At 51.3% G+C, this 20,086-nt stretch overlaps 1 protein-coding gene across 1 annotated transcript in view; it reads right to left on the bottom strand.

The window, feature by feature from the left end:
- The window catches only part of TBCD (tubulin folding cofactor D), a 177,067-nt gene that overhangs the window by 29,562 nt on the left and 127,419 nt on the right, over positions 1-20,086 (bottom strand). The window contains exons 19-23 of the mRNA XM_067716312.1: positions 17,104-17,177; positions 15,473-15,590; positions 14,108-14,168; positions 12,775-12,797; positions 6,518-6,549 (exon numbers count right to left, since the gene is read on the bottom strand). Of these exons, the coding sequence (XP_067572413.1) occupies positions 6,518-6,549; positions 12,775-12,797; positions 14,108-14,168; positions 15,473-15,590; positions 17,104-17,177 (308 nt within the window). The remainder of the gene's footprint in view (positions 1-6,517; positions 6,550-12,774; positions 12,798-14,107; positions 14,169-15,472; positions 15,591-17,103; positions 17,178-20,086) is intronic.

The following is a 20,086-nucleotide window of genomic DNA, read 5'->3' on the forward strand; positions in this document are numbered from 1 at the left end:
TCAAACAAGGTGGCCACACACATCCCTGTCGGCACACAGACTGCCTGTCTGCCCATCAGGTTGCCCATCACCCTTACACGTTTTTTGGGTGCAGAGTCCCAGGAGTGGCCCTGCAGGGCAGAAGCCTGCACATTTCTAATCATAAGAGACACCGCCCACAGCAGCCTGAAAAGACTGTAACAAGGCACACTCCAGAGCGAGGACCCCGTCGGCAGCAGGGCCACCAAGCCCTGACATAGCCAACGTGATCCGAGGAGACACTTCCACCTCGTGGAGCTAATCAGCATCTCCCCAGTGACCAGACGAGCCTGGGCACCCATCACCAACTCAGAGCCCATCTGGGTCTACGCTCAGGTGAAGTGTCCACTTACCTGCATGGCCCAATTCTCAGCTGGACTGCTTATCTTCTATGGGCAATTTTAAAAGTCTTTGCAGCCTATAAATAACAACTTCACCTTTCAACTGCTGTACCTCTAAATCTATGTTTTGTCCACTAATTTTATACATGGTCTATTCCACCATACGAAAGCTTTTAATATTCATTTAAACAAACTATTTTCTGTTGCTCTTTTCTAGCTGCAGAACTACTGTTAATTCTGTTAGGTGGTTATGTGCCAAGAGCCAAAAACAAAACGAAACAAATTTAAAAAACAAAAAAAAGTGTTTACCGGTTAGAACTAACCAGTACAGTGTTACTACAGCACAGTGTCTGCATCTGCTTTCTAATTCTGGGGTTGGGACTGGTAGGAATATGCTGAGGGAACAGATAAAACAAGAGGAGCAAGTATGGATGCTCACTGAGGCTGGGGCCCGATACATGGGGCCCATTACTCTATTTCTCTTTGCCTTGTGTAGATTTGAAAACTTCCAAATTAGGAAGTTTTTTTAAGGACCAACGTGATCCTCTAATGTCTCCTAAAATTTCTTTAAAGTTTTTTAAATTATATTTTTTATACTGAAGTTTTTAGTTAATCAGTTAAGTTTCTGTTCATCAGAAGTTTAGTTTTGTATGTGTGCAGTAGGGACACAGTTTTGTTTTCTTCCACATGGCCCCTTGCGACATCATCATCCACTCAATAAACTGCCCTCTTCACCGAGGCTGGACACACGTCTTCTTTGTCACACGTCAAATCCACATATGCTTTTACTTCCGATTCTCTCTTCCATTTTGCCAATCTATTCGCCTGCTCCTAAGAAATGCCATTCTGCTTTGAACAGAGCAGCTCACAGGACATCTTAGGGACTGGAGAATCCAAGCCTCATTATTATTAAAAATAATTTTCTTGGATATTCTCCCTGCATATGAACTTTAAATATGTACTTTATTTTATCAAGTTAAAAAAAAAGAAAAAAACAGCACATGAGAAGATGTTCAGCATCACCACCCGTTAAGAAAATGAAATTAAACCCACAATGAAATATCACCACAAGCCTACTAGGACCGCCAAGGTTAAAAACAGTGACAATACCGAGTGCTGGTGACAATGTGGAGAAACTGGAACTCTCTCACACATCGCTGGTGGGAACGTAAAATGGTGCAGACACTCTGGAAAGAGTCTGGCAGTCTCTCACAAAAGGAAACATATACTTAACCATATGACTCAGCAGTGAAACTCTTGGGCATTTATCCCCAAGAAATGAAAAGTTATGTTCACACAAAAACCTGCATGCAAACGTTCTTGGCAGCCTTATTCACAGTAGCAAACGCTGGAATCAGCCCAAATGGGCAAAGGGTTAAAACAAACTCTGATGCAACCAGACAAGGAGACAAGAAAGACAACCTATGAGCACATGAACTGTCTGCATGGGTCTCAGGGCCATTACACTTATGGACGAAGTCAGCCTCCAAAAGGGGACACCATGAGACTCCCTCTACACAACGTGCTCGAAATGGCGAAGTACAGGGGCAAGCAGAGATCAGTGGCTGCCCGAGGGACAGGGAGGGCACGAAGCAGGGGCAGCGGAAGGCCTCGCAGGGGACAGTCCTGCACCCCCACCGGTGCTGGCTGGACTCCTGTGAGCGCAGCTGCAGAAACCCAGACACACGTGAAAACTGCTGAAAGCCGAGCGGGGTCTTTTGTCTGTTTAGTGGGGAGGATGCCAACGTTGACTTCACGGCTTTGACGTGATACCCTAAGATGCTGTCACCGGGGGAGGCTGGTGAAAGCAGCAAAGAGCTCTACGTACCGACTTTATAACTTCCTGTGAGTTGACAATCATTTCAAAATAAAAGGTTGAAAAAACGAACACACTAGGTAATACAGACCACCCCACATCTGAGACGTTCTTAAAACACTGGACAAAATTAAAATCAAACAGTAAGTGCTCGGAGTCACTGCTGAGCCACCCAGTGAGGAGAGCAGCTTCTCCTTGACCTGTATCGGGGGCCCCGGAGGAGGCACTAAAATCCAGGACGATGACCACGGCGTCTAGGAGCCTCAAAGGGGTGGTGGTGGTACAAACCTGGGAGTCCAGGCCTTCTAGGGGGGTTTGAATCCAAAGAACCACACCCTAGAAGTAAGTGTAAAGTTTGGGTCAGCTCGCTGAAGCCCAGCACTGAATCCCCCACGTTTGGCCAGAAGCAAAGGTAAAGGCTCTCCGGGAGAGGAGACGTTTCTAGGCCTCAAAGTACTGCTGTAATTTTTCATACCCAACATCCAGGCCTTTACAAACAGAACCACAGAAGGACTAGGTGATGGTATTTTTTAGAGACAGATTATAAACTGTGCTTATCGTGTTCAAAGAGGTGAAAGAAATGACTGAAAACCATGACAAGGATACAGATACTATGAAAGATAAATAGAAATTATGAAAGACAGACACACAAGAATTAAGAATTCAACAGATGGGTTCAACAGCCAATAAGACACAGCTGAGGATGTGCGGGGAGTGGCCACTCAGCCTCAAATCTTCCCAGCGCCGTCCCCAAGAAGAAGTAACACGAGGTGGCCAGTCCCTGATCCTCCCCTTCCGTCTGTCTGCCGGGCTGGCGGCACACTCTGGGAAGCACGCGGCAGCGGCCCAGGAACGGCTCAGGAGTGCACGTCCTTTCTGGCACTCGCTCCCTGTTCTAAGACGGCAGTTCTCCCAAGCTCTGACGATGTTTGTGACGGGTGGCGGGGCGACGCAGCCGCAGCACTCTGCAGCCCTGAGCAGCTCACCCAGCTGGCGTGGGAGGCTACATGCAACATGACCCCAACTTCCTGAGACATGAACTGATAAGGAAGGAACAACCACCTTGAAGGAATCCCTGAAACAGTGGCTGTCCCCAACTGCTGGGATGACGGGTGATCTTTTTATTTCCTCTTCACTGTGAGCGATGGTTTCTGTGCAAAGTCACTGCTTCAACACAAAAACAGACGCCCTGCACCCCACCCCAGGCCAAGCCCCTAAACCCAGAAACGGCTTGCAGATCACGAGCTGTCGATGACACGCAGGGGAGTGACTCAGAGTCTGAGTGTCAGCCGGCAGAAACCAGCTCATGTTTCCAGAGTCCATGCCCCAAGCGACACCCGTCAAACCCATGAGAACATTGAGCTGACACGGAGGAAACGAACCTCCCAGCAGAGAAGTCCCCGAGGGCAGGCAGGAGGCGAGAGACGCGGGCCTCAGGCGGGTCCCTCCGGGTCGGGTCGGTGTAGTGGCCAGAACACCAGGAGGTCAGCTGGCCCCGTGCACCAGGCTCGGGCCTTCCCGTCCACTCACGCCCCAGACCTCAGCAAGGCGTGCACGTGGTCGGGGACTCGCACGGGGGTTCCTGCACAGAATCACCAGCAGTCCATCCGTAAACAAGGTGAGGCCTCTCAGATCCTTGAGACTGGCCAGTTCCACTAGGAATCATCTCGGGAACTGAAATCAGGCTTTCCTAGTGCCGTTTTGTGGACTTCTACAACATGTCTGTGCTTCCCTCCTCACATTCATAAAGAGAATCACCAAAAGCAAACTACATCCCTTGAAGACACCTTAGGGAAGCCTGCGCCTTACTCGACAGTAATGAACCAGGACACAAGGCCCCGCAGGTCTCGTCCAGAATCAAGCATCTGGACCGCTTTTAGAAGGGACCTCTGTTCAGCTCCCCACCCACTGCCTCCCGTCCCAGTTCCTCCTTCCGCACCCGAGGTGGCCTTGGCTCTGACAACTGTGGGTCCAGGAGGGCAGCCCCAGGTATCTCTGCTCACAACCTGGGCAGTGCACAGTGAGTTCTCAAGCTCACTGACTCAGCCAACCCCTGCTCTCCTGACATGTCTGGCTTCCCGTGAAGTCGTTCCGGCTTCGTTTCCCCTTCTTGCTGAGGGGCCCCGTCGTCTGCACTGCTGGAGTCACCCTGCATCCCTGGCTTGCCCCTCAAAGGTGTGTGCGCCCACACACAGACCCACACACGTGGCCCTGGTCGGGCCTCTTGTGTTCTGGACCCGGCAGCACCACTCCTGTCTGCCGTCAAGTCACAAATACCGGTCGGTCCCCAGTGGCAGAGACAAGAAGCCTGTGCACAGCGGACTGGCCTGTTAATGACACTGCCTCTCACACTGCTCCTAGGAGCCCAGGACTTCTTCCCACATTCAGGTGGGAATGCATCTCCTGTGTGGTCTGACTCAAGACATGTGGAGCAGTCCTGGGCAGACAGTGCGCTGCCAGGCCACGGTACGGTCAGGAGCTCTGTGACAGCTGTGGCTGGGGGAGACCCTGCCCACACGCCCTCACTGCACCCTTGGCTCCCGTGCTCGGTCCTACCCAGGCCTCACCCCACACACGCCCTGCCCCCTGACAAAGGAACTACCTGGCCACCCAGAGGCCCAGCACTCTCCAGCTTGGTGGCCACTCTGAACCCCAACACCCTCCCACCAGCCAGGGCCATCCCTTCCCTTGGGACTCCACTCGCCACGCCGCTCCTCCTTGGACGGAGGTGTGACGTGCCAGACCTGCATGAAGTCACCGTGGCCACTGGGCCCTGAATATGCACAGGCTGGGCACGAAGATCAGAGCAGGAGCTCCAGGTGGTGGGGGGCCGTGGGGAGGGCCTTGCAGCTGGGTTGCAGCAGAGCCTGGCCAGGCACCGCCTTCCTGGCCTGCAGACCAGCCAAGGTCTGAGTACAGGGAGCGTCCGGAAGCTCAGCAAGGCTGTCTCTGCAGCGCCTCCGAGGATCTGCACACTACCTCTACTCCTAACAAAACAGAATCCCAATCAGGCAAGGACTGGGGCAGAAGAAGAAAGCCAGCAGTTCTTTGTGAGGAAGAGGATTTGGGACAACCGAGAGCAGTAAGGGACCCTGTAAACCCCTTCCCAGGAACAAGTGGCTACTGGCAGACATGAACTCTTGGAGGGGCAGAGGGGAGAGGCAGGGGCGCACGGGAAGAAGATCAAAAAGGAACAGTGGGAACTGGCAGAGTGGAATGCTCCAGAAGGGGACACGAGTCCCAGGACGGAAACACACAACCACATGCACCAAAGGGCCCAGAAGATAAGGCCAGGGGACTCCACCGAGTACTCACGAGCTCGGGCTGATCCCAACACATGACTGCAGCCTGGCGGGAGGGGGCCGGGCAGGCGCAGTCAGGACTGCAGGTGCTACCCCACCTGCCCTCTGGCGTGCCAACCAGCCCGCGTCCCTGGCCAAGCAGACATGTTCTGTGGTCACCCCCTGCAACCCCAGAATGCTGACGGCACGTCTGTCACATCGACACCAACTGACCCCCACCCGCCCTCCCCCTCCCTGGGTGAGGGGCTCTCCTGGACCCTGGCCCACCATGGGGCCAGGACTGACCCAGCGCCTGATTAAGCACGGAGTCCTGGGTTTTCTAGTAGGTTTAGCTGAAAAGGCTTCAAGAAATCTAGATATTTACATGTTGGCATCTCTTGAGTTCCCTGCAAACATTTAAATATAATCTTAAAAACTGTTCTTTGCTCTACAGTTACATTTAAATATTGTATTGAAGAGGGAAAGATGGCCACATTTGGCATCCCTAACTTTATCATCCCCTTCTCACCCATCCCACCCCAGCCACCAGCAGCCCCGTGGCTACTAAAATGTATCAAAACCCACAGAAGCTGGGCTTTCCTGGTGGCACAGTGGTTGAGAGTCCGCCTGCCGATGCAGGGGACACGGGTTCATGCCGTGGAACGGCTGGGCCCGTAAGCCATGGCCGCTGAGCCTGCGTGTCCGGAGCCCGTGCTCCGCAACGGGAGAGGCCACAACAGTGAGAAGCCCATGTACCGCAAAAAAAAAAAAAAAAAAAAAACCCACAGAAGCTGAAAATTAGAGCCTCGAGTGCACACACACAGGAGAAGCAGTGGGCTGGGCAAGTAGCCCCGGGGTTACCATGTGCAGGCCAGGTACACCGCCACGGTAATTCTGGCCAGAAAACCACCCCGCCACTTGTCCCTGCAAAGGGGCCCATCAGGGAACTTCCCAGTGTTGAAAGCAATGAAGTAAATGCCCTTAGGACTTTTTGTCTTCCCTCAATGGTGGGAAAAAAGGATCACAACCCAACATCTGCAGCCTCCGTGGCTCAGACCTACCTGCTTGTCTCATGAGTTCTCCTCCCAGACCCCTGAAAAGTAATGAAAACATTCAAGGTTAAATCTCCTGTTACACAAAACAACATAAAATATCCTCACCAAGAAACATATGTAACTTCAGGCTCCAAAAAGTATTATGATGTTAAATAGCTGCATTTGTTGTTGGAAGTATGAACTACTTTTTATGAAAATACGTGCTGTGACCGCCTTCTAGACGATTTTCAGTTTTTACTGGAGACTCTAATCACTGGTACTAATCACATCACACAATCACATATAACAAATCCCAAATACTGTTCAACTCTTACTTTGTAAAAACTAAAGGAACTTAAGGCACTAGAAAGATATCATCATCCAGCAGGACTGGGGAGAGGAAATGCTGCCCGTCTGGACCCTGACTGACCCCGGACGCTGACAACGGGAAACTGGTGGACGTGAATCCAAGAAACACTCCAGGGAGAAGGTAGGAAGTTTATGAGACTGCCTCCTGGCCCAGGTAGAGGAACAGGATTCGAGTTTGCCCTCCTGCCTTAAATAAATAGAAAACTGGATGAAATAAACAAAGGTTCAGATGCCGAAAAACAGAGGTCTTGGGAGGAGGGAGGGAGCAGCTAAGTCCCAGAGCCCAAGGCAGAGCCGTGAAGCCCAGCAGAGCCGCCTGTCCTGCGGAGTCAAGAGGTTGAGCTGGAAGGTGGGGAGGCCGAGGCGGCTGAAATCTGAGGGGCTGGGGAGCAGCCCAGACAGCGCTGACCTCGAGCTGCACATGCGAGAAAAGAAACTACCTGAGCCTGAGAGGAGAGAAATGCTCCTAAGGAGAAGGCAGGGAACTTGCTGGAACCCATACGGGCAGGAGGAAGCCCCCGTGAGCCAGAGCACAGGCCTGGTCACGCACAAGGCGTCAGCAGAAGGGCCGCCTCGGCAGCCGGTCAGACTGTGCTGGCCCCGTCAGGCCTTCAGAACAGGGCTTGAAAGGATTCAACCAATCCCACCAACCAAACACCACCAGAAAGCAGCAGCCGGTACCCAGCGACAAAAATATCACAAAGCCTGGCACCCAACAGAACTACCAGGAAAGCACGACCCACAGCTCCAAGAAAACCAGTCCACACAACCAGACCCAGAAGCACCCAAGACGACGGAATGAACTCCCGGGGTAAGAACAGCTCTTAGTTTCTGCACGTGTCCAAGGAGAGGAGGAGAGAGACTGAGGCATGAGGAAGACACGAATGGAACCTCAAGAAATAAAAAACACAGATCTGAAAATAAAAACTGCACTGAGTGCAATCAATGAAGACAGGAACAGAAAGCAAATTAATAGAAACAAAGAGGTTTAAAAAGATACTGCTCAAAGACTAAGTGAATCATGTGAAAATGACAGAGGAGTTCATTTAAACAGGCTCCTGTGGGTCAAATACGGGACAGCTTGAGCAACAGAAAGAATAACAATGATGTTCCTGGATTACAACGTACTGGGGGGCGGGGAGGACTCGTGAGTCTATAGTGATACATTAGAAAGAGAGAGCAGGGTGGGAGTGGGGAGCGACGCTGCTCTCTCCAGACAAATCGGAAAGCGAACGAGGGGATCAGCCAGTCACCCTCTGGCAGGCCGCAGAGCGACGACTGATTCAGGCCAGGCAGGCAGGCACTGGACACTGGGGATCCATACATCTCGAAGCCACCGCCTCAGGTCAGCTGCCAGCTGCAAGGGGACACACCCCGCTCACGGGCACGTCTGACCTTCTGGAGGTCATCCCTGAACCCAGGGATCAACTCAGCGTCTCTACTAGGGGACAAGTGCAATGGTACAGCCCCTTCACAGGCAACACCAGGGTCCACGCCAGCCATGCCATGGGTAAGCCAGGTCCAACCATCAGGGAACAACCCAGCAAACCCACAATGTGGAATGTTACACAACACAACCGGCCTGAACTCTTAAAAAGAGACTGTATCATGAAAAACAAAAACGGAGGGGACTGAATGACACCAAACACGGTACATGAACTTGAGCAGGTCCTAGTTCAAAGGGGAAAGGCTACGGAGAGCATTTGAAGATGACCTGAAGGAACCTGCGCTCACAAGTCACTGAGGTCACACCGACTCTCCTGGGTGTGGTGGGGACACTGGTTGTAAATGGTTACACAGGACAAAGTCTCTGCTCTTCCCTGATGCTTTCTCAAGTTTTAAAGAGGAAGCAACATGCCCGCAACTTACTTTCCATAAAGAGAAATGATACACATATAAAGAGAGAGACACACACACACTAGCTGAGATAAAACAAACAGTCAAAATGTTATTAATAATGGGAGAAAGGTGAACAGGTATTCACTGCACTAATTTTATTTAGACCCATAATCCCTCAAGATAAAATGTTGGGGGTTACAGAAAATCAATCCTTGCTATGCCCTTTCCCAGGAAGACTTCCGAGCACAGTCTGCCAAAGAGAACACAGTTCCCAACGTCATTCAGATCGCTGAGAAAGCAACTGGAGGCCCCAAAGAGACCAAGGGGCCCGGGCACCCCTGGGGCCGCACGGCCACAGCTCCCAGGACACCGGGCGGCCTCCCAAGGGCTGACTGCTCACTCACAGAGGGGCAGGAGCACACCCTCCAGGGGGTCAGAGCATGGGGCTGGTGCAAATCCCACATGCACCTCACGTTTCCCTCCAAGATCAAGATCCATCTCCCTCGACTACGTGAGCTGCCGTCTCCACTTACCCACAGTTCACATTTCTTTAAGATTAAGACTTTCACGCTTCTGTTCTGCAAAGGAAGGCCTGTCACCACTCCTGCAGGAGGGCCTGACACTGCCAGGTGACATGCAGGGACTGGGAGGTGGCCATCACAAGCAATGAGGCTGCCATGAACTCAAGTGTCACAGGAAATTCAACAAGGGCTCCCGAGAGCACTCCAGGCCTGCTGACGGGAAGCACTTGCTGGGTTTGAGAGTTCAGGCATTCCCAGTGAGACAGGAGCACCAGGCGGCCTGGCCAGGAGTCCTCACCCTCCTGCCCCTCCCCAACAGGGAATTTTCCTTCCAACCTGCTGGACACAGCGAGTGCTCAGAGCTCTCACCACACACAGAGGTCCTCCCAGCACAATCCCACACGGCCAGCCAGCACTGACCACCCCAGGGTGTCACGGGGCAGCCCCATCAGCTTGTCAGAACCTACGGGATGCTCCAATCCTTTTGCCAGTGCAGAGGGATCTGCAGGGCACATGGGACGCACGACTCTAGCACTAGGCAGACCTAAGGGGTCCCTTCAAGGACAGAGGATTTATTTCCACAGCCAAGGCCGCTTCCTGGAGGTGAGGGCCAAGGAAGGGTGGGTCTGGCGCTTTGTCCCAGATGTGGGAGGTCACCTCCCAGCCCCTAGAAGGTTCTGCCGGACAGGATCCTCTGTTTACCTGGGCCGGGGGCCCTGCTGGAAGGTCTACGCTGGTGCCATCTATGGTGAGGCCTCAGGTCACAGGGAATCAGCTCAACCCAATGGAAACCCTGGATGCCAAGGCCTGGAGGCGGGGGGAGGTGGGGGTGGTGGAGACCCTCCCTGAGTGGCAATAGCTGTGCATGTGGCCACAGGGAGGATTCAGCGTGACTCCTCAGGGAAGGGACCCAGGAAGCTGGTGCCTGGCCTATCCTGGACTCTGTCCTGCGGGCCTTTTATGTTGCTGATTTTAATCTGTATCCTTTTGCTGCAATAAGCCATAACCACAAGCATAATGGCTCTGCTGAGTTCTGAGTCCTTCCATCAGCAAGCCACTGAGCCTGAAGGTGGTCTTGGGGACCCCCAAACTCACAATAAGAAAATAGTCCAAGGAAATAATGGGGCTAAGCTGGATCTACAAGGTCAGAAGGACTGGACACCTCGCATTCAAGCCCCGGCAAGAGCCTTCTGGCCTGGTCCTGTGGGGCCATGTGACTCCCCCTTCTGTGGTCACTGCCAGGGCCTCTGGCCAAGACCTGTGTGGGAGTCACACTTCGTGAACAAACACTGCTGAGGCACCCAGGCCCGTCCCACCCAGAGGGCCTCTGTTGCACCAGAGGCCACATGCATTACCTTCCTACACTGGCCTCACTGAATGGGGTTATTTTCTATTTATTTTTGAGATTTATCACTAGAAAAGAAAATTCAAAGGCAAAGAGCAGATGTGCATTTGGAATTTGTAAGATGCTAACGGATTTCATCAGAAGCCTTCAGCTCCAAAGAAAGCCGCACACGCACACAACATAAGCACAACGGCCCTGGGGTGGTCGGTGGCCTCCACACACAGCTCACTGCCTGCCTCATCCCTGGTTAGTCCCGTGGAGTTCAAGCCATTTCACCAGAAACAAATGAACATGTTTTTATGTAAGGGGAAGTGAGTCGCTCCTTTCTTTCTGTTAAAACAGATGAAAAGCAGCAGCATCAGTGGAACAGCCAAGAGCAGCCCATGGGCCTCCCCATGGGAACCCCCTCCAGGCCTCCATCCAGGAAGCAGGAACCAGGAGGCAGAGCCATGCCCATTGGTTCAGGTCTACACCAGGCCTCACCCACCCAGGAGGAGACTCACTCAGCAGAGTTTATCACCTGCAGGATGCCCCTAAGGGAAGGACAGTTAAACAGGGAACAGACACCACCAAAAAGCCCTGAGACCTCGGCCTGTCTCCACACCAACCACGGAGGCCAGAGACCACGGAGAACACGGAGGGTCCTGACACAGGTGTGGCCCACATCCTGGAGGCGCTGCAGGATGCGGAGGAGCCGCTCGCACCTACGCGCCCACTTGGTCGCAAGGAGGTCCGAGAGGTGGCCAGGTCTGATCATCAGTGAGCAAACTGACCACGGGCAGACTCATCCCGAAAAGGGATTCTGAAATAAGGCAGGGGACGCAGACTTAAAGAAGATCAAGTTTAAATTATAAGCACCGACTGAGACCAGATCCAAATCAGCAGAGGGTGACGCCAGTTAACTGTGAGGTCACCTGAGCAACCTCTGAGAGAAGCCCCCATGTGGCCCCAGCCACCCTGGGCGGGGAGGTCACAGCAGGCCCTGGGCTGCCAGGAAAGCTGGAGGCAGGGAGAGTGGCCAAAATGAGAACACGTCAAACAAGAACAGGCTGACATCCACTGCCCTGCACCGTGTTACATTAAAACACAAGAAAGGGCTTCCCTGGTGGCGCAGTGGTTGAGAGTCTGCCTGCCGATGCAGGGGACACGGGTTCGCGCCCCGGTCTGGGAGGATCCCACATGCCTCGGAGCGGCTGGGCCCGTGAGCCATGGCCGCTGAGCCTATGCGTCCGGAGCCTGTGCTCCGTAATGGGAGAGGCCACAACAGCGAGAGGCCCGCGTACCGCAAAAAAAAACAAAAAAAACAAAAAAAACACACACACAAGAAAAACGAGATGCAAGCCACAGTCTGGGAGAAAGTTCTGGCAAATCACCTGTCTACAAAGAGCTCGTGTCCAGAACATGACAAGAGTGCTGACAGCTTAGTAAGAAGACTACAGAGCATGAGATTTTTCTTATGAGCAAAAGATCTGAACAGTCACTTCACAGAAGAGGGAGGACAGCCAGTCCACACAGGAGGTGTCAAGGTCACCAGGCCCCAGGTATGCAAACTGAAGTGGTGATGAGCTACCCCACACCCAAGGATCAGCCCCACCCCAGCGCTGATGAGGACACCTTAGACACACTGCACCGCATGACCCAGCAACACGTCCACACTAAGACTCGTACGCCAATGTTCACACAAGCTTTATCCCGAAGAAGCCAAAAGCTGGAACAACCCAGATGCCCATCACCTGGCGAGCGGAGAAACACACCAAGCACACACGCCACAGACCACCACACAGCACTACAGAAGAACACACCACCGTACGCCAACCACACGGTGAATCTCAGAAACAGCATGCTCGGTGACAAAGACCAGACCCCAAGGCTCCACAGGTTGGTTCTATCCGCACGACATTCAGAGGGCAGACCACAGCCTCCAGGGCAGAGAAGACCCACTGCAAAGGGCAGAAGGCAGATCCAGGCGGTGCCGCTGCTGCAGGTGGACTGTCCATAGCCACCAGCCCCGTCAGACTCCACAGTCAAACGAGCAAGCTTCTCACCACGTCGTCAGTGAAGCTCAGAATCCTACCAGGCTTTCATGGCTCTTCACCCCCTCAAATAGGATAAGCACAGGCAACTTGGCCAGGACCACTCGGGAGACACCCATGACTAGGGGCCCAATATTTTCTTCACAAAACATAAAACTTCAGGTGTGTAAAGCTTACCTGTATAACTGACGATCATAAAGCTAAAAATAAAGAATTGAAAGTTACTTAGTTATTTAAATTACTAGGATTTAAAAAATAACACAGCAGGTATATAACAAGCATCAAAAGGATAACAAAAAGAAACACACAGGTGGGCGTTTCCCAGGAGGGGCTGATGGAGCCCCTCCACTCTCCAAGAGCACCTCACTAACAAGCCCCTCCCTCACTAAGACCCACCGTGCATTACCACATTCAATCCTCACAACAGCCCAGATCCCTCCTTCCCTCACCTGGAAGAGAAACCAGGGGTCAGAGAGGGGAGGAAGAGGGTTGCCAGCCAGCGAGGGGGGGCCTGGATACCCGGACCTGCCCCCCCGACAGCCCCTCAGGCAGTAAACTAACCCTAACGGTCCTTCTCCTTGCAAGGAACTCAGAGAAGCCATTCACAGCATCACCACTAACTACCATCCCAGCCACCACTCACTGAATGTTCATGCTGCGCCAGCAACTCCACTCAACTCTCGAATGCATTCTTTAATTCTCACAGAAACTCAAGCAAGTAGGTCCCACTATTACCCAGGCTCTACAGAAAAAGGAAGCCGAGGACGGGGGACGGTCCCCGCACTGAACCGCCTCCTGCGTTACACGGCGTCAGCCCGGCTTGACAGTGTCAGGTGAGCACAGACTCCACTCTAAAGGTGAGAAATGCACCTAAACAGATGGTACGGTTTTGCCAAAATGGAAAAGAAAGTTAACGGCACCAAGAGGATGAGGAGGGAAAGACGTCAAAATGGTGAATTATTACATAAAGAGCTAAATCTTAAAGAAAACAAAACTCTACTCAGAACAACAAACAGTAAAGCCGTTTAACATCTCGAGAGTGACTTCCAGGTTATCCTATAACATTAAGACCTACAGTTCATACTTCACCAATTTTGACTCACAGAAGCCTTTGAGAATCTCAAAAACCCAGAAAAATGCACACACCTCCTCCCCAGAGAAGTGCATACACAAACCCTGGGTGTGACTTCAGACTCGGGGTTCCCCACCATGGAGGCACAGCTGGGGGTGCAAGGCCTTCGTGCTTGTTCTGTGTGCCACTGCCCACCCGCCCTTGCGTGAGGACGCGCCCGAGCGAGGAGGGTGGCCAGGCTGCACAGCAGGACTAGATGAGAGGCGGGTGCTGTGCAATGTCCAGCGGAGGACACCTGGCCACAAAGAAGAGCCCGAGCTCACCCCAAGGGTTTGCACCACAGCCCCAGGACTGACCCTCGGGGCTTCGCTTGGGGGCAGGCAGGCCCCAGGTACCAGGAGACCTAGAAGAGGGGCGCCCCAGAGGCTGCACACTGACCTGCTGGTGGATCTGCTTCAGGCCCTGCACGGCCTTCTCGTCTAGGAAGTCCGAGATGGGCCTGCGGGAGTTCAAACACAACGTGTGAGGTCCTGGGACAGCGTCAGGGAGACACGCATGCAGGCCTGGTGGCCCGCCAGCTCCCAGCCCGCAAGCGCCTGCAGGGGCATCCCTGAAGGTATATCCACTCAAGGGTGCAGACGGAAGACCTTCTCAGTCAGCGGTTAGCAGACAATAGAGACAGGGCTGTGATGAGGTGCCTGCTTGAGAGCGGGGACCCCATGTTCGGGAAGAATCTGCGGCCCCGGGACGGGGAGCAGCCCAGCTCCCAGGCGCCCCGTGACTTGCTTTGGAAAAGAGTACAGCGGCTGAGGCTGCGGTCAGGGCCCTGCAGCCAGTGGCCTCACTGCCGCCCTGGACAGGCCTGCTCGGCACCCAGAAACCTGGATTTCTGCAGGGCTCTCCCCATTCCCTAACTGCCCAGACTGTTTGCACAAACCACGTGGATTATGCTGAAACCTGATTTCTTCTGGGAGTCTGGGATTTGGGTTCATGGCAGGTAGAGAACCCACACGACCAGCCCCCAAAAAACCCCCGGGGGCCGGTCTCTCTAGCCTTCCCTGGGGGGAAACGTGTTGTCACACGCACTGCCAGGGGATTAGGTGAGTTCTGCACAGCTGCACCAGGAGAGGATTCCATAAATGCCAGGTCTTCGGCCAAGCCCACAGGTGCCATTTCACCCCCTCGCTGATGTCATTCAAACGGACTGTGGGGAGAGAAGCAGGGTCAACTCGGACCTGCTATCACTGTGTCCCCAGGAAATCACCTCGAAGGACAGGAAGCCACTTAAAATACAGTTTTCCCCAAGCTGGAGTCCAAGAACCACAGCACAGACATCACAGTATGCTCTGAGCTTTTGCCTCTGAGGAAAAGTCAGTTGGAAAATCAAGTAGGAAGACGAAGCAGCTGCTTCACAAAACATTCTCAACATTCGGACCTTCTCAGCAACCCCAAGCTGCGTGTCTATTGTTATTTATACTAACTGAGCCAGCAGAAAAGGCTCCTGGTAGACACTTTTAAATTTATATTCTCTGGTATTTTAAATTATTGAAAGTGATAAATGAACAAAGAAAACTGAATATATGAGCTACTCAACACAAACTCTGAAAACGTGTCTTTGCTTTTACAATCTGTTTACCTCAGAAAGAGCGAGGTGACAGGAGAAGCTCAGAGAGGTGGGGTACCCCAGAGAGGACAGGGGACCACTGACAGATGTCGTCAGGAGCACAGGGCCCCTGGAGACCATGCCGCCGGCACAAAGGAAGGGGCGCGTGGACAGGGCCCCAGCTGTGACCCAGCTCCTACCTGCCCTGTTGCACGGCCAGTGTGTACAGGCTGTGGGTGACCTCTGCGCAGGCGAGCACAGCCCCGTGCCGAGTGTGTAGGTCTGGACTCTGTGTCATCGACAGCAGACGCGGGAAAACTGCAAAGGACACATGGGAGATGCACACAGGGTGACAGACGCAAGGGTTCAGGATCCAGGGGAGAAACAAACCCACTCAGTTATCTCTGTCAGGATCATTATCTCACAACCAAGGCTAAACTGAAGTCTCTGACATGCCAGACTTTGTCAGCAGACACTAGGGCAGCAAGCAGGAATGTGAACGAGGATGACACTTGCCCCCAGACAGCACATGCTCTTCGGGGCTCCGGACACAGGGTGGTGACCCAGGGTGAGAACAGACAGCAGGGAAGAAGGAAAAGAGACTGTTTCCCAGGTCTTTCCTGCTGTTCAGGGGCTGCCAGGGCTCTGCCCAGGGGGCAGGGAGGACAGAGGCTGGGCTGCAGGACCCTACAGCAAACACACGGTGCCTCAGCCTAGAGCTCGCCCTCTCCCGATCAGAGCAGAGGAAGCCTCCACGCCTGTGCTCTGGGGACAGAAAGCAAAGTCAGACAGTCCTTGCAGCCTGGCAGGGAGCGCAGACAAGGAGCCGCACCCACAGCGGCTCTGCTCCACCAGCCCCACCAGCCCCACCATCCAGGGGGAACCACAATCACAGCCGGGCAGAGGCCACAGCGTCCTTGCCAGGAGAGGGCCCACACAGGCGCTCAGACGTGGCAGCTGGTAGCGGTCAGTGTTTAAGAATCAGGGAAATCCCTTATCCTGGGGCGGTCAGCACTCTTGAACTGGGAAGAAAGTGTCCCCTTCATTCAGGCAGCAGGATTATCATAAAAGGAAAATAAACACCAGGTGAGATTCCTGACATTAAGCTTAATTAACAGACCACGAAGCTGAAAGGGCCCTTAGGAGGTAACATGCCCCAAATCTTCATTTAAAATCCCAGAGTGTGTGATTAAAACCAGTAACTCCAAATGAAGAACCATGATCCAACCAACAGTTACTTCTCTAATAAATGTCAGTGGGAATAAGTATAATGTGGAGAAATTTGTGTATTGTTCCCTAAATTAAAATCAGATGCCTACTTATTCCAAGTGGAAAAAACATGATGGAACATATACAGGTTCTTTCCTTAATGATAAGGACGTGTCATCAGTTCAGACTGGCTGTTCTGTTCTTGAGTAAAGTGCGCTCAGGCCTGGCCCAGGAAGTCAGCAAATCCACTGCAGCCCCAGGGAAGCAGCTCACTGTTTAATATGTTACATTATGAGTTACTTCACTTGTTGTTTTAAGGCTACTTCTGAAACACACAGTGTGCAGCAGATCCATCGATTCCTGCTGGGATGGCGCAGGAATCCTGTGGCTCCTGGGGACACACACACCTCAGTGGTCACAGCACCTGCGCTCCCAGGGGCCATGGTACCTCGTTTGTGTTCTGTCCCTGATGAAGCACAGACAAGTTCTTCAAAGCCTTCTCAGCAAGAGAGAGACCCCCAGGCCTTGGAATCAGTGAGGGGGCCTCCGGGGCTTCCTGCTGCGTGTTCGTGCATGTGTCCGTGGTGCACACGCATGTGCTAGCGTGAGGAGGAGCGCCTACCATGACGGGTGCTGTGCTCGGGTGCTCGCTGAGCCAGGTTCCGCAGTGCCTTGGCCGACAGCTCCCTGATGGCCCTGGGGGGCGGGGCGGAGAACACTGTTAGTCCTTCATTTCGAGGATTCTGGCTTTATTCAATTATAGAGAGGACAGTGCACCGGAGCTGTCAAATGGCCACTTAGTCAAACACTATGAAAACAAACACAAACTAACAAGCAAGTAAGAACCTCTGCTCATAACAAATGAGGGAGAGAGACTTCACCAAGAGGAGGCACTACATGCAAGTCCCCGTCAGGACACAGCTGCCATCTGCATGGCGCTGGATGGCACAGTATGTCTCCAACCTCCTGCACCCCAAGGGATGCAGAGGACGCAAGTACTGGAGAGCCTGTGAAACCACCACTGGGAAGATCGAGGGCTAAATGAGGGAAGCTCGTGAGGCTCACGCTAATAGACAGGAGGCATACATCACATCAGTGCAAACACTTCCAGTCAACGCACATCTGTTACATTCTCAACACACAGAACAGAAGGACGACCCCAGGACGGGCTAATGAAGCCGAGTTCCCTCCGGAACCTGCCAGGGGCCAGACAGGTCTGATCAAACCTTGAGGGCGACTTGTGAAGCTGACACCCTCCCCCACGCCCCCCCAGCCCCGTCCCAGCACTAAAAGTCAGGAGGGCACTGCCAAGAGCTCTAGACAGAACAGGAAGTAGTCATTTCCTTAAAATAGTAATTAGGAGGACTACAGAACAAGACAGAACATGATAACGATATTAAAGAAGAAACATGCAAAAGGGGGCATCTGCATTTTGATCATTATACGTTCCAAGTACACAAGCACCAGAGAGAAGCACTTGGAGGATGAAAGTGGATGCTGGGGCAGGAGATCCTTCCCCTCCTGTGTATGACCGGGCCTCTCGATGCCCCCAGACCAGCTTAGGGGTCTGCTTCCAACAGAAAACAGCCAGCTCTTCAAGGCAGGGAGGTCTCATGTGCTAAGAGCCCATTCAGGAAGCCACTTCTGAAGGCTCAGTGATCAGGTCTCAGAGCAGATAAAGCCCCACAGTTGCCAAGGAGGCAGCTATTCTAACAGGCTTAGTTACACTTATCCTCTAATTGGTGCACTTTGAGGATAAGCTTTCTGTATTTAAAAATATTATATTTACCATCTAAATGACAGACCTCAAACTATAAAACTCTTAGAAGAAAACACAGGGGAAAAGCTTCATGACCTTAGATTTGGCAATGTTTTCTTGGATGTAACACCAAAAGCACAGGCAAAAGTAAAACTATATACACTGATAACAGGTAAACTGGACTACGTTAAAATTTAAACGTCTGCACATCGAAGGATACAAGCAACAGAGTGCAAAGGCAACCTACAGAATGGGAGGAAATATCTGCAAATCATGTATCTGGTAAGGGACTAACATCCAGAATATATAAAGAACTCTTACAACCCAACAACAGCAACGAAAACCAAGTAACTGCATTTTAAAATGGGCAAAGGACTTGAACTATTTCTCCAAATATGATATACAAATAGCCAACAAGCATATGAAAAGATGCTCAACGTCACTAATCATTAGGGAAATGCAAATCAAAACCACAGTGAAATACCATCTCACACCCCACATCCATTAAGATCGACACTATTTAAAAAGAAAAAGAAAGAAAGAAAATAACAAGTACTGGTGAGGATTTGCAGAAATTGGAATCCTTGTGCATTGCTGGTGGGAATGTTAAATGGTACAGCCATTATGAAAAACAGTATGGCTTTTGAGATTAAAAATAGAATTACTATTTAAGCTTACAATCCCACTTCTGGGTATATACCCAAAAAACTGAAAGCAGGGTCTCGAAGAGATATTCATACACCCATATTCACAGCAGCATTACTCACAACAGCTAAAATGTGGAAGCAACCCAAGTATCCATGGACAGATGAATGGATAAAGAAGATGCGGCATGTATATACAATCGAATATTGTGCAGCCTTAAAAAGGAAGGAAATTCTGACACATGCTACAACACAGATGAACCTTGGAGGACAGTATGTTGAGTGGAATCAGCCAGTCACAGAAGGACAAATCCTGTAGGATTCCATATGAGATTCCTAGAGGAGTTACATTCAGAGACAGACAGGAGAATGGGGGCTGCCAAGGGGAGGGAGAGTCGATGATTAACCGGGACAGAGTTTCAGTTTTGCAAGATGAAAAAGTTGGTTGTACAGAAAGGGGAATGTACTTAGCTGAACTCTACACTAAAAATGATTAAGATAAATATTACATGTATTTTACCACAGTCAAAAAATTTTTAATTATGTTTATTTTGATACATAAATTATTTGGGGTGAGTATGTCTAAGTATCAGAAAACTTTTTTTAATTCTATTGAATTATAGTTGATTTACAATGTGTTAATTTCTGTGCAGCAGAGTGACTCAGTTATACATATATATTCTTTTCCACATTCTTTCCCATTATGGTTTATCACAGGATATTAAATATAGTTCCCTGTGCTATACTGTAGGAGCTAGTTGTTTATCAGAAAATGTTTAAAAAGAAACCCAAAACAACGGATAATACTTCTCAAAAGTGTATACTATTAAAAGTATAATAGAATACCTATACTAGTGAAGGTATAAATACACCACTAAAGAATGTCTGTAAAGAATTCTCTAAGGCTCCCCATTTTCTACAAGCCATGTATTCACAGGAAATTGAAGAGACCCTATTTATGAACTTTTAGCTGATATCTCCTCATGGATGTAATCCAGGCCAAAAACAGAGAAAGGCAGAAATATCTCCATCTCTGAAGAATCATAAGAAAATTAGGTCATAATCATGCTCTGTGAATCCCAACATTTGAGAAAATGTGAGCAGGTGTTATCGTAAGGACCTTCAAATCTGACTGCAATTTCCCCTCCATTCTGTGATTCATACATCCTGGAAACTTCAGGTTTTTAGAGCTTATACTAAAC

The sequence above is a fragment of the Pseudorca crassidens genome, chromosome 19 (assembly GCF_039906515.1).
Source record: "Pseudorca crassidens isolate mPseCra1 chromosome 19, mPseCra1.hap1, whole genome shotgun sequence".
NCBI lineage: Eukaryota > Metazoa > Chordata > Mammalia > Artiodactyla > Delphinidae > Pseudorca > Pseudorca crassidens.